This window comes from Limanda limanda, chromosome 20 (genome assembly GCF_963576545.1).
Source record: "Limanda limanda chromosome 20, fLimLim1.1, whole genome shotgun sequence".
Lineage (NCBI taxonomy): Eukaryota > Metazoa > Chordata > Actinopteri > Pleuronectiformes > Pleuronectidae > Limanda > Limanda limanda.
In genome coordinates this window covers 18,750,717-18,763,562 of record NC_083655.1, presented here as the reverse complement: position 1 = coordinate 18,763,562, position 12,846 = coordinate 18,750,717, and the positions used below count along the sequence as shown (strand labels likewise).

Genomic DNA, 12,846 nt, shown 5'->3' with positions numbered 1-12,846 from the left:
TGCTGAATAGACAAGCATGGGCACACTGACAGGAAGAGCATGTTTATGGAGAATAAATAGATATATTTTTGCTTTGCTCATCAAATGAAGATTGACAAGAAACTCTCAGCACTCTGGAACAGGGCAGAATAATGCTCTGTGGTGAACTGTCCTAATTAACGACATGACAAGTAGACATGACAACCTTCCTGATAAAGCCACGTTGTTTGTGTGACCATCATCATCTATGAAGCATTCCTCTGACAAAAATGACATCCAAAAATAGCTTTTTGAGCTGACAGTTAAAACATTTTTTTGTATCGCCTCATCTGTGTCTCCTCAACTGCATTACTCTGACAAATGCCTATATTTAGCACATTTGGTGAAAAACCACAGGAGGTGGATTCAAACAAAAATAATTTTCAGCATGAATTTCTTGCCCCCAGAGAAAACTGGCAGCTCATATGTCTTAAATGTGTGGAATCATAGTTTATTTTTCTCATTTCTGTCAACTAAGTATATCCAATGCTCCCACATTGTTTGCACCTTATGTATATTTTATTCCACAGAACCCAAATGTAGGCAGCTACAGGAAGTGGCACTGTGCACAGTGTTCCTGCAACCAGGAGTTGACAGTGTATGACAGAACACACACAGAGAGGGAAAGAAGCATTTCTGAGAGCAATTAGCTGCTCTGACGGTGAAGAGAGATGGAAGTTTGAGAACACAAACTTGAGAGTGTGCACAGATGAAAGTGTTGCCTCATATCACAACCTTTCTCTATTGCTCCATAATTCACCTGCTGGTAACAACACCACATTCTATAATCATCCCACCAGAAGTCGATCAAATTAATTCTCACGGCCGTAAACTAAAACCCTTTTCTCCACAGAAAGACTAAAGCTAATGAAAGTAGATTGCAGGAGCAGAGTAAATCATGTTGACTTAGTTACATATCTGTCTGAGAGCAAATATATACAAGACATTTATTTGCATGCAGAGGTGTCTAGAGTTTCCAGGTCCTTAAAGGTCCAGTGTGTACGATTTACGTGAAGGATCTATTGAAAGAAAGTGAATACAAAATAATCAGAGGGATATTTTCACTAGTGTGTTTCATCTAAATTGTACATATTTCTTGACCTTAGAATGGGCCCTTTATATTTAAATACTGTATATTTTCATCGGGAGCAGGTCCTCTCTACCGAAGCCTCATGTTTTTTACAGTAGCCTAGACTGGACAAGCTAAACACCTTTTGAGTTTTTATGACGACTAAAGGCTACCAGAGGTTATCTTCAATGTTTGGCAGGGGAGGGTGAAGTGAGGGGTATTCAGCTGCAACGTGAAACTTCACCACTAGATGTCACTAAATTCCACACACTGCTCATTTAATTTTCCAACGTCAGCATGCACTAAACTGCAACTGAGAATAAAAAAAACAGTCCGACCAAACAAGCATCAGCATCTAGGATTTATCCAGACATCCCAGATCTCTACACATAACACAAGCGCAGCCTCTCTCTCTGCACCACACCACACACTCCATACTTGAACTATGTCCTACCTGTGTGACTTTCTCTGTGACGTGGTGCGTCCGGTCAATGAGTTTGCAGGGAGCTATGAGGTCCATCTCCCCCGTGGGCATGGCAATGAGTGGGTCAGCTTTGAAATCCACAAAGTTGAGGGTGATCTGGGGTATTTTGGAGATTGTTCGGTACCGCATGAGGTCTGAGTCTGACGTGGAGTTCAGTATGTTGGATTTACTGTTTACTGCACCTGCAAACACAAACAAGGCAAATGTGTAAGTAAAACTATCGGGGCAAGTAACAGAATAACTCCCTCGTTTTTCTGCCATAACTCTCTCACCCGTGCTCCCTGGCCGGATACTCGTTCTCCGGTTCTTTCTTTCCCAGTCGGTCCTCATGGCTTCGATCTCATCTACAGAGGATGCGCGACGCATGCTGTGGAAGCTTTCTCGCGAGCGGCTATGTGACAAGGTGCAGTTGGAGCCTGAGGCGTCTGGGTTGAGGCTGAGGCGGTGATGGGGCCCTATGCAAGGTGATGACTGGGTCAGGGGACCCACCAGGTGGGTTCCGTGTGGAGGAAGCTGAGGTGGAGGATGGGGTACAGTACGCCTAGAGCCCAGTAAAGTGCGCTGGTCCTCCCGACTGTCTTCTGGCCAACTTTGCAGAGCTAACCTAGGAAACAGAAAAGAGAGAAACTCTGATCAGGATGGTGAGTGTCTCCCAATGTTTAGCAAACAGTGACCTTTGACCTCACATTTTTTGGGGGGGACAAGAGGATTTCCTTGCACGAATAATTTGACTTTTTTACATAAATTGTTTTACATGTGAAGGAGCAATTGAGAGTTGATTGTGAATGAGCCTGAGAAAGTCGTCAAGTCTTAAAAAAAGATTCAACATCTATGTCAGACTTGAGTAAGAATTGGAAGCTGCTCTACATCACTTTGCTTGAAAGGGTCTTCATAAACACTTTATAGGACTGTTGAGAATCATTGAAGACAGCAAAACATGTTCCAAATCATCAGTAACTGAAATAACACAGGTCCTTGGCATACCTGCTTCCACTGATTTTCTCCTGGTGGTCTGGTTGTAAGTGAGGGCGGGGCAGGAGCTCCCCCAGGCCTAAGGTCGCGGGACTGTGGTGGTCTGAGTGCGGCTGCAGAGGTGTAGCTTTGGGGATGTGACCGGTCTCAGGGTCGTCCAAAGAAGCTTTGCTGTTGGACAGGGAGCGCAGCAGGGGAAGACGCAGCTTGAAGCCTCGTTGGCGACCTGGTGGGGAGACGTACGAAAAAAGACTCATTGCCCCCAGATTGACAGGTGGAATTCTAATACTATGAGTGAATGAAAAACGTAAAAGAAATAGCAAAAGGAAGAGATAGGCTATAAATGGGTTTCTAGGTAGCGGACGTGATGCTAGGAGCGGGAGAGAGATTTGAAGTGGATCATGCTGAGACTAATAGATTTTAAAATACAGCTTCAAAAACAATCTACTGGAATCTGGGACAGTAACATTGATTAGATTTCGATTTTATGCACAAAGTAAAAAAAAAAGGGAATTTGGCTGAGAGAGTTCATAACCATGGTCCTACTTCAGACACTGTTCCCCTGGGTTATATCTCTGGAACATTAAGTGCACAGCCGGAACATGAAAATCAGCATTTTGTAAAAGTCGATCCCCCACAAACACTTGGAACACAATTACTTTGCACATATCAGAAATACCTGGAAATTTCTTCAAAATAAATGAACAAATGATCCCTGTGACTGAAAACCATGTTTGTCACCCCTCACTCACTAAACATATTAAGTTCTCTTCAGGTAATGATTATATTTCAGGTAGTCGGTGCATCTACACTGCTCATAATTTCTTCTTCATTGGTAGTTACTGCCACTTATAGTCCTACTGTTTCTTTTATTGTTTTGATTTAACAACTGTACTCTCTTGAAGCACTTTGTGACTTGCTCTGAGAAAATGCTATAAAAATGCTGAGTAAATGCTATATTAAAAAAACTTTAGTTACTTATCAATTTCTTTAAGCTTTAAATAGCACTTTTTTGTTAATTTAACTTGCTCAACTTAAATTATAAATGGTTCAGTAGTGAGAGCAGGGCAAAAGGGATAAACAAGAATGAAGGAAACTGGACATCAGTTAGAATTCAATTAACTGCTATCCACTGTGTTTACTCGGAGTTCGGAGAATAAACAAGGTTAGTCAGTAGTTACCTGTGACGAGCCAGGTGGGCAGGCGATGGTTGATCTCCTCTTTGTGGTCTACAAGTGTGTCGTCTGTCATCACCTCAAAGTTGAGGATGAACATGATCACCACGCCATCCTCGTTCTTTACAGGCACCACATCCACCATACATAGGAAGCACTGACCTGCGGGGTGGAGGGAAGGATAAAGCTCAGCCAAAGTTGTTGAATTTGATGGGGGCTTTACTACTTAAGCTTGAGTGAAAAAGGTTTTAGAGTTGAGTCGTTATGTTATTGGATGTGACCGGCATTGACAGCATCAGAGGTGACTCTTTATATATAACACAATCATTTTAACGACCATGTGAAATTCTACGTAATCAATCTGTTAGCAGAAAAATCCATGTGCATTCTGATTGGTCACAGCTGCAGCCATGCAGGTCGCACAGAGACTGTGAGCATATCTATATACACTTATTACACAGGCCCACTTTCACACACACACTTTTTCATTCTCTCCCCTTATTAAAAGTGCATCTGCGCTTAATCAGCTCTGACACACTCTTCCATATGAGGCTGTGCACGTTCACTAATCTGCCTCGAGAGCTAAAACAGCTAAGTAAGCGTGAAATTAGACTACACATAACAGTAAGTGGCTGGGAGTTTTCTACCGTGTGTACAGGCCTGACAACACACACAAAAACACAAACACACACATACAGAGACAGACACAGCCACACACACACACACATACACACACACATTGAGACATGGCCAAGCCATTGTTGTTTAGATTTAAAGATATTCTAGACATAGAAAAACCTGAAGGAGCAGATGCATCATAGGGTGTGCTAGTAACAATCTCAAAACACCTCAAATTTTTATTTTTCACTATATTTATTATATGAAACACAATTTTTTAATAAAAGTGTCAAATAAATATATAGTTTAAAAAAGAATGCTCTACTGTATACCAAAAAAACAAAACCTCCAGTAAATGCATACTTGCCACTCAACAATAAATTACGGGTAAAGGAATACAATTGATAAACAGAGCTCCATGTATGTGACATTAAAAATAACATACAGCAATATAATCGACTATAAGAAACAGAATAAATTCAAAAGGATCGTTGAAGTGTCCAGCAGAGACAGTGGCATGTTACACATCATCATTTTGATCCAATCGAATGTGTCTCTCTGGCTCCATCTCGCCATTGTCCTAATAAAAACAACTTTATAAAACCAAGCTACAATAAAATACACCCAGTTTGCAAAGTCAAAATCAAGACTCGAAACTGGAGAATTTAAGAAAACAAATTTTATATAAATAGCTGTGTAATTATTTGTTTATTCTACACTCCGATGTGTTGGCCGCTGTTTAAAGTGGCCTCCTGATGTGAAATTCTTCCACTCATATTTCCCAACATACCTGGCTTTAGTCCGTCCTGTCTCTTAGCTGGACAGTGATGGTCAGTGACCAGCTCAACAAATGGCAGCCACAGCAGTTTAGTTGGTGTTGAGCCCTTTTACCCAGCAAGATATGTTGTACAACGCCACGTACAGTATGTCTCCTGCAGGCATGTCTTACTTAACCACTCGTCCGCCCGCCTGTCATTCATGTCACATCACCACTGGTGAGTGGGCTGAAATCCGATTGGACAACAGCATAATCCCAACACAGGAGGGGGAAAAATATGAAACACGGGGAAAACTAAGGGATTACACCATCTGGCCATATCTGGCAGTGTGTGTGTGTGTTTGCGTGTGTGTGTGGGTAGAACATTCATTCATGAGCTATTTTCATTATGAGCTATGACTCTGCACTTGCTCCATCGGAAGGTGATGCTGCATCAAACCCTGCAGCGCTGAGCACAGCAGGAAGACTTTTTTTATATAATAAGACGTAGTCACAGGGAGAAGCTAAAATGACCTCAAAGACTGTGGAAAAAATATCTCAAATAATGTTATTTTTACACAGCTAATATGTGGGCTGAATGTGAAATAAAATAAATTTTGTGTGAAAGGGAGGTAAACATGTCTTTTAAGAGCAAAACCGAAGAAAAAAAACATGTCATCACTGATTCTGATCAATTTCACGTGCTGTTATCAGAGACAGATTTCAGTCACAAGCACTCCCTCTTTCAATTACGATTCCACATTGCTATATAGCATATGCCTAAAGTTGGTATACATATTCATAGGAAAACTTGTCTAAGAAAGACCCTTTTATAGAGTTTGAACCATCGAGCAACTCTTTGTATCTCTGTTGTGACCCAAAGCACAGTCATGTACTGATTGTTTGTGGATGACAGATGTGATTCGTACAGCCATGCAACATTAAAACACACACACTGCCATGCAAGATTAAATGGCAAGAAAAGAGGATCTAACCTTCGTTGATTGTTTTTAATACTAATACATTACAAGTATTCATTGTTAGCTCTTAAATCTAGAACGTTCATCTGTCATGTTTCACTTGTGTATTACATAAGTGAGTGTTCACTTTAAATACACACAATGCATACACATATGCATGTATGCATAGATGGAGGCATGAGCTCACTGTGCGGTGTATCTAAGTGTTCAAGGACATGTAACCACGTGAACACACATCAGTGTACACATGGGTTTATCTGTGCATGTGCGTGTGTGTGTCCTGAATTTGGCAGAGTGGTGGAGGTCAAGGGATGAGCTTACATATTTTAGTGACATTAGACCTTCATGATTTCGACCAACCTATCGTCTCTGCCTCCTGTAGAAGATTTCCTCCGAGAGCATCTGAAATGCATTGAGCTCTGAGGTTAAAAGGGCAATGGCATTTTCATCTAAATGCTCCGTCTGGATGTGTTCCAATTCAGCGTGTACCAGCTGATAATCTGATTCAGCGTTGCTGATTTACAAAGCTCTGGGAGATTATCACAATGCGCTAAAACACAGAGTGAAAACTTCTCATGGTGGGGTGGGGATGGTGCAGGGACAAAACAGTGTGTTAAACAACATGACCAAACAGTTGTTAAAGAACTATTTATATTTTTAAGAGTTTGATCACTGGTCAATACGAGACAAACTGTGCAGCATAAAGTGGTTGTCTGTGTAGAAGCAATTGTGAGAAACTAGGACCTTGCATCAGTTGTTGGATTGTGGGTAACTTATGTTCAAAGAACCTTTTCCAATTATATGAAGATTTAGTTTTTAGTAAAAGTTTAAAAAGGCATTAATCATGTTTAAAGAAGTATTACATCAATCTCAACAGCTTTGGCCTAATAACATTTTCTCCCATAATTCTGAAGGCGGATGAATTAAAAGACTGAGTTAGATAACAGCTAAGGCTTTGAGGTCCATCAATATTTTTTACTTCAATAATAATAACACTATGCATAGTATTCTTTCCAACACCATCAGCGGCGCAGTTTCACAAACTTCACTCACACTAACTTTCTTGATGTCAACTGCCATGAAAGAAAACATGCGGAGAAGAACAAACTTTTCCATTCATTTCACTCATTACAGCCATTATACTGTAAATGTTTCAGTTTTGTTATCAGCATTTGTCAAAAATAGAAAAATTGTTGAGAGTAGAGTTGGGAATATCATCCAAATGGAGGAGGTTTAACTGGAAGTTTGGAATAAACAGTATGCAGAGAGGCAACAATGTGCAGGTTGATTGGGTGGTGCACCCTGGGGGTCCGGTGGTTGCAGGGATTAAAAAAGCATGTCCGCCACATTACAGTGGCAAAGAATGACAACAGAAAACAGAAAGATGGATGAAAAGAGAAGTGGAAATGACAGACACATGAAAGAACAGAAAAGCTATTTACATTCAATGCGAATGAAATCTACAGCAGAACGCACTGAACCTTTATTGCGCTGTGGGTACAGACACACAAGGTGGGGGGGGGGATAAACTGTTCAACAACAGCTTTCTTCTAGGAGAAGGTGAAGCGGATTGGAGAACAGTAAACAGAGATTTGGCTGACCCTGGTTAACATGATGTCAGTCCATATCTAAGATGAGCTCAACACTTCCTCCTATGTCAGATCTCTGGAGGAGGTCAAGGAGGTTTTAGTGCAGATCTTATCTTTTTAATCTTTTCATCCTGAAAAAGATGAGCAGGTAAAAGCCAACACATCTCTTGCCTATGTCTTCCCTTTCAGCCACAGGACATCATGCAGTGTTAGGATCAGAAGTTAGGATGATAATCTGTTCGCTGACACAATTGGATTACAAGAAAAGGGATTAGAGTTCAATCAACCAGATTCTATTTTCTGCACTGAGTTGGTAAGTAATCAAAGGGGACTATACTAAGGAGTGCAAGAATTTCTATTATGGCATTCCTAGGTGTCATATGAACATCATTCAACAAACATTTGCATATACATTTTATCAATGATAGCGCTTTAGATTAAAAGTTATTGTAATCACAATCTTCTGCATGTTAACTAGGATTGTATTGTTATGTGATGTTATAATTAGTGTTACTTCAAAGGTATTTCTGTTTGTCTCTCAAATTATTATGTGGAGTGAATTGTGTATAAGTCTAAACGTTTCCATTAAGATCCAGAGATAGCGTTCAGTTTACAGCATGCACACTGGTGCTGCACCAAGTCAAAACTGAAATATTGAATGTCCAAACAACAGGATCTCCTGCATACAACTGCATACAACTACATGAACAACCGTGTCCGCAATGTGTCTTAGTGATGAGTTCTGCTCAGCACATAGGATAGAAACAATTGTAACTAATTTCCAATACCATTTAGGTAGTTATTATTGTCAGTGGTACAACACCACACAAAGCAAAACTATTCATGTTCACCTTAGTGACTGATTTATGATTTATCTCTCTGTTGTGTACACAGACGTGTTGGCGTTACAAAGACAGCTAAATATTATTTGCCAGCAAACCTGTCACCAATTACTTACTGACAAGAACAAGCTCAAACGCTCATTGACCATCACAACCTAATTTACTTCCAGAAGAAAAGCTCACAGTTAGAAAAGGAATATGGAAACGTAACCTAGGAAAAAGAGATTACAGCTCTTGATAGTTTTCCAATTGTTGTAGCTCATGGTTAATATCCATCACAGACCGAGGTTTGTGTGTGTGTGTGTGTGTGTACGTGTGTGTGTGTGTGTGTGTGTGTGTGTGTGTGTGTGTGTGTGTGTGCGTGTGTGCGTGTGTGCGTGCGTGTGTGCGTGTGTGTGTGTGTGTTTGTGTGTTTGTGTGTTTGTGGGTGTGTGTGTGTGTGTGTGTGTGCTTGCGATGTTGGAGGATAAGGATGTGAGTCGTCTTTCTTCTCTGGTGCGCTGCTCTGTATCACGGACAAAGTGACAAAAGGGAATGGAAGAGGCAGAGAGACTCATTCATAGACACACTCCTCCAATTCATCACTTTGGCAAAAAAACACGAAACTAGGGAAAAGGTTCAGACCTTAATTTCCACGGTTCCGCTGAGACAGCTTTAAATGTTCTACCGTCAGGCTGGCTGTGGGCCAGCTGGCAGAGCTTGTTATGTTCCAGGCAGCAATCAGAGGCAGAGAAACACTTTTAAATTGCAAACACTCAGGCCAAGCTGACAACCAGACTTGCATAATTGCCTGAAAGTGTCATTCATTCAAATCTAAATATAAAGTACATAGATTAATTACTTATTACTCACAATGGACGAGCATCGCAAGAGCTCGACACCTTCATCACAAGCGTGACCTCCACATTTATAATAAATATTAAAATCATAAGTGTCAAGAGTAACTCATGCACAAACACTTTGCGCAAGTGATCTTGAAAAGTTGTATTTTCATGAATCAGTGGACTAAGTAATGTTGAAGTGATTCTTTCTTTTGACTCTCTTGACATTCAAGACTGAGAGAGGCAGTCTTCATTTTTTTACTATTAAATACATATACATATATTCTTTGTTTTTAAATCAGTGGAATTATTTATCTGTATTCTATACTGTTTTCTCTGTAAAAAGCTAAAATGCTGTTGTTTAAATATTCTCTATTAATAAATCGGACTAGCTAATCACACAAAGAATTGAACAAAGAAGCTTTTACAACAGAAGTTACTGACCATATATTGTTTTAGGTGGCAAGATTGTTTCAGATTATTTGTCGCACATGGATGAACTGTATTTATATCGTACCTTTCTAGTCTTATCTACCACTCATTGCACGCTACAATACAAGATGCATTCACCCATTCACATAGCACTCCTAAACGCTTTATCACACCTTTCATATTTTAAGACATAGCCTGCAAGAAAGGTCTGGATCAGATTAACATCTCTTCTCTCTCTAGTGTACAATGACAGGCAGGATGGATAAACACAGTTATTTAAATGAGCATGGTTTTAGAAAAACCCTTGTATGTCACTCAGATTCATTGTATAGAGAAACTGTTTAAAAGAACAATGTCTATAAATACAATGGATCAAATGGAAACGCAACATCAAAGCCCTGAATTCCTGACAGCTCCAAGGATGCTAATTTGTAGCTGCCTCTGACCTCTCTGGAAAGGAACAATAGAAAAGAGGATTTCCTCCTGGAGGTGCAGGGTAATTAGTCTGGTTTCATCAGCGAGCAACTAACTGTGCCCTGTGTCATTCTCACAGGGGAACCACGGCGGCCATTATAAGTTGTGTCCTACTGAGAGACAAGGTCAGCTACTGCATGTGCTGCTTTAGAAAGGTATCTGTGATTTAACTGTGCACTAACCTGTGTATTAACCACCATAAATGGGACATTAGGATGCAAGCTATGTTGATAGGATAGATTATATCCACAGAATTTACCTTATTTTAAGTTGTAAAAATAACTGATTTTCTCTGTGTGATTTTCTCTATTGATCATGGAAACTAAGAGGACAGAACACTACAGAACCTTGGTTAAATCAGGTTTGTACAAGTTCTCAAAGTCTGTAAATAGAATAAATGAGATGCAAGTTAAGGTTAAAGAAATGTACTTTGACAGAAGATGTGCCTTTGTTACAATCTGTGTACATATACAAAGCAGAAATCTGTGTTTAAAACTCAATGTTCAACGTTTCCAAACCGTGTGTAATGCTGAAGTTATATATGAAGTTACCCTCTTCTGCACCACAGGTCCTGGAAGGTGTATACGTTGTTTAAGATTGACGACAGTGAAGACATTTATGTGAGCCAGTAGGGTTTAATTGTGTTTGATGATGTTGTGGAAATGATGGTAACTGTTTTAAAGCCATAATATGATGTAAACCCATTAACCCACCAATTTGAGCCCATAGAGGGATCCTTTTAATTAATGAGCTTGTCATACTTTCGCTTTTTGTCTGCAGGCTGCAATCTGCCTGAAATGTTCTGTTCCAACCACAACATTGAAAACTAGTCCTAGTATTCCACTAGGTGGCAGAACACAACAACTTTGCCCTTGTTATTCTTTTGAGGTAGTTTGCACATTGGCAAATGCAAACTATATGCATGCACACACACACAGAAACACACATACTGTAAGTGTCATTAATCTGGCTGCACGACACCACAGCACAGGTGTGCTGTTCTGACAAAGCTATGTGGGGAGCTGGCAGACAGAATGAAAAATACATGGGTGCATTTGCGCTCAAGTTCTTGTGTTATATTGGTGTTGCAACCCATACCTGTCCCTCTGATCTCAGCTGTCTTCTGATAAGAGATGCAACATTTCTCCGTCTTTCAACACTGATACACACACATGCACACAGGCCCACTTATGCCATGTGGTTGACCCCTGTGCCTTCTTCCAGATTGCTTTGGGATGGAAGGTGGTGTAAGAAAAGACTACGCCAGAAAACAATTCATCAGCCTCCGTCACCTGCTATAGAGACAAATGGCCAATTGGTGAACTGTGTGTTTACGTGGTCAAGTGGCAGGTGAATTGCAACAGATAGTTTTGGAGTGTGTGGGTTTGTGTTATGGGGACTAATCTTCCTTATGGGGACACAAATGAAGTCCCCATAACATAAATAAAAAAAGGAATTAAAGAGAAGACATGTTTTAAGGTTAGGGACATAGTAAGTAAGGGTTATGGTTAAGATTAAGATTAAAGTAAGTCTACAGAAAATCTACTAATATCTAAATAAAAAATATATTCATACATTTACACATACATGTGTGTTTTTCTGAACAAACTCATTCTGCCCCCTGTTGGCAGCATATGAGTAAAGACTGCTGATGCAGATGTGTAGTGAAGGTGATTGATGCTGCTGAGCCAATGGGAGTGGAGGGGCTGGGAATTTGACAAAGTTTGAGACTGGACTGGGATCCATTAAATCAGCTGTCGGGTCTCAGAGGACACCTGCTCTGGCTAAAGGATGAGGTGTGCTGGTGGTGAGGGAAGCTCTGGATGTGTGGAGTCTGTGGGCCTGGAACCCTTGTTGGTGGACTCCCAAAATCCCTTCCTTATTTTTGGGGTTGATATGCCCATTGATCAAGTGGTTACTTACTCAGATCATACATATATTATGTGAGAAGGACAAACCTTACATTGTATCTATTTCAGTCAAATGTCCCGCAATGTAGCCATTTTTCAGGAAGATCTGGTGTGTATGGAACCAACAGAATGAAAATTAATGAGTTAGGTGGGATGGGAGGCAGGTTTTTGAATAATTCACTTGTAATCTGCATACTTGTATCATAGACCCCAATCAGTTTTGTGACCAAAGGAAGAAGAACTATAAATGCAAAAACTGCGATCAATATAAAGTAATTATCTCACCCTTCCCTTTCTTTCACATTGCTCCATATTAGTGATTGGTGGTCATAAAAAAAAATTACACGATATTCAGAGGTATTTTAAAATTGCTACCTGTCGGTTTCATTGCTGTCTTCAAAGAATTCCGCAGTGCATTGTGCTCAAATAAACAATAAAGCCCTTCAGAGTGTCTGTCTGTGGTTGAAGATGCTATGAAAGTCATGACTGTAAATTGTCAAATACATAAATAACCTTTCCTTCGTCATAATCATAAATCACATAACAGCTTCTACTCAGAATATGATGATGTTATTATCACAGGTCAGTTGCTATTTACACAATATGTGCACTACTAAATTTGTAAATGGATTTTGTCAATGTAATTAACATTTGATATTTTGTTCATGATGCTGTTATGAGAAAAAAATGGTTTGTTTGTTGTTT

At 40.0% G+C, this 12,846-nt stretch overlaps 1 protein-coding gene across 1 annotated transcript in view; it reads right to left on the bottom strand.

Moving 5' to 3' along the window:
• kcnh2b (potassium voltage-gated channel, subfamily H (eag-related), member 2b) overlaps positions 1 to 12,846 on the bottom strand; it is a 205,247-nt gene that overhangs the window by 88,732 nt on the left and 103,669 nt on the right. The window contains exons 3-6 of the mRNA XM_061093759.1: positions 3,725 to 3,880; positions 2,556 to 2,769; positions 1,844 to 2,175; positions 1,542 to 1,753 (exon numbers count right to left, since the gene is read on the bottom strand). Coding sequence (XP_060949742.1) covers positions 1,542 to 1,753; positions 1,844 to 2,175; positions 2,556 to 2,769; positions 3,725 to 3,880 — 914 coding nt within the window. The remainder of the gene's footprint in view (positions 1 to 1,541; positions 1,754 to 1,843; positions 2,176 to 2,555; positions 2,770 to 3,724; positions 3,881 to 12,846) is intronic.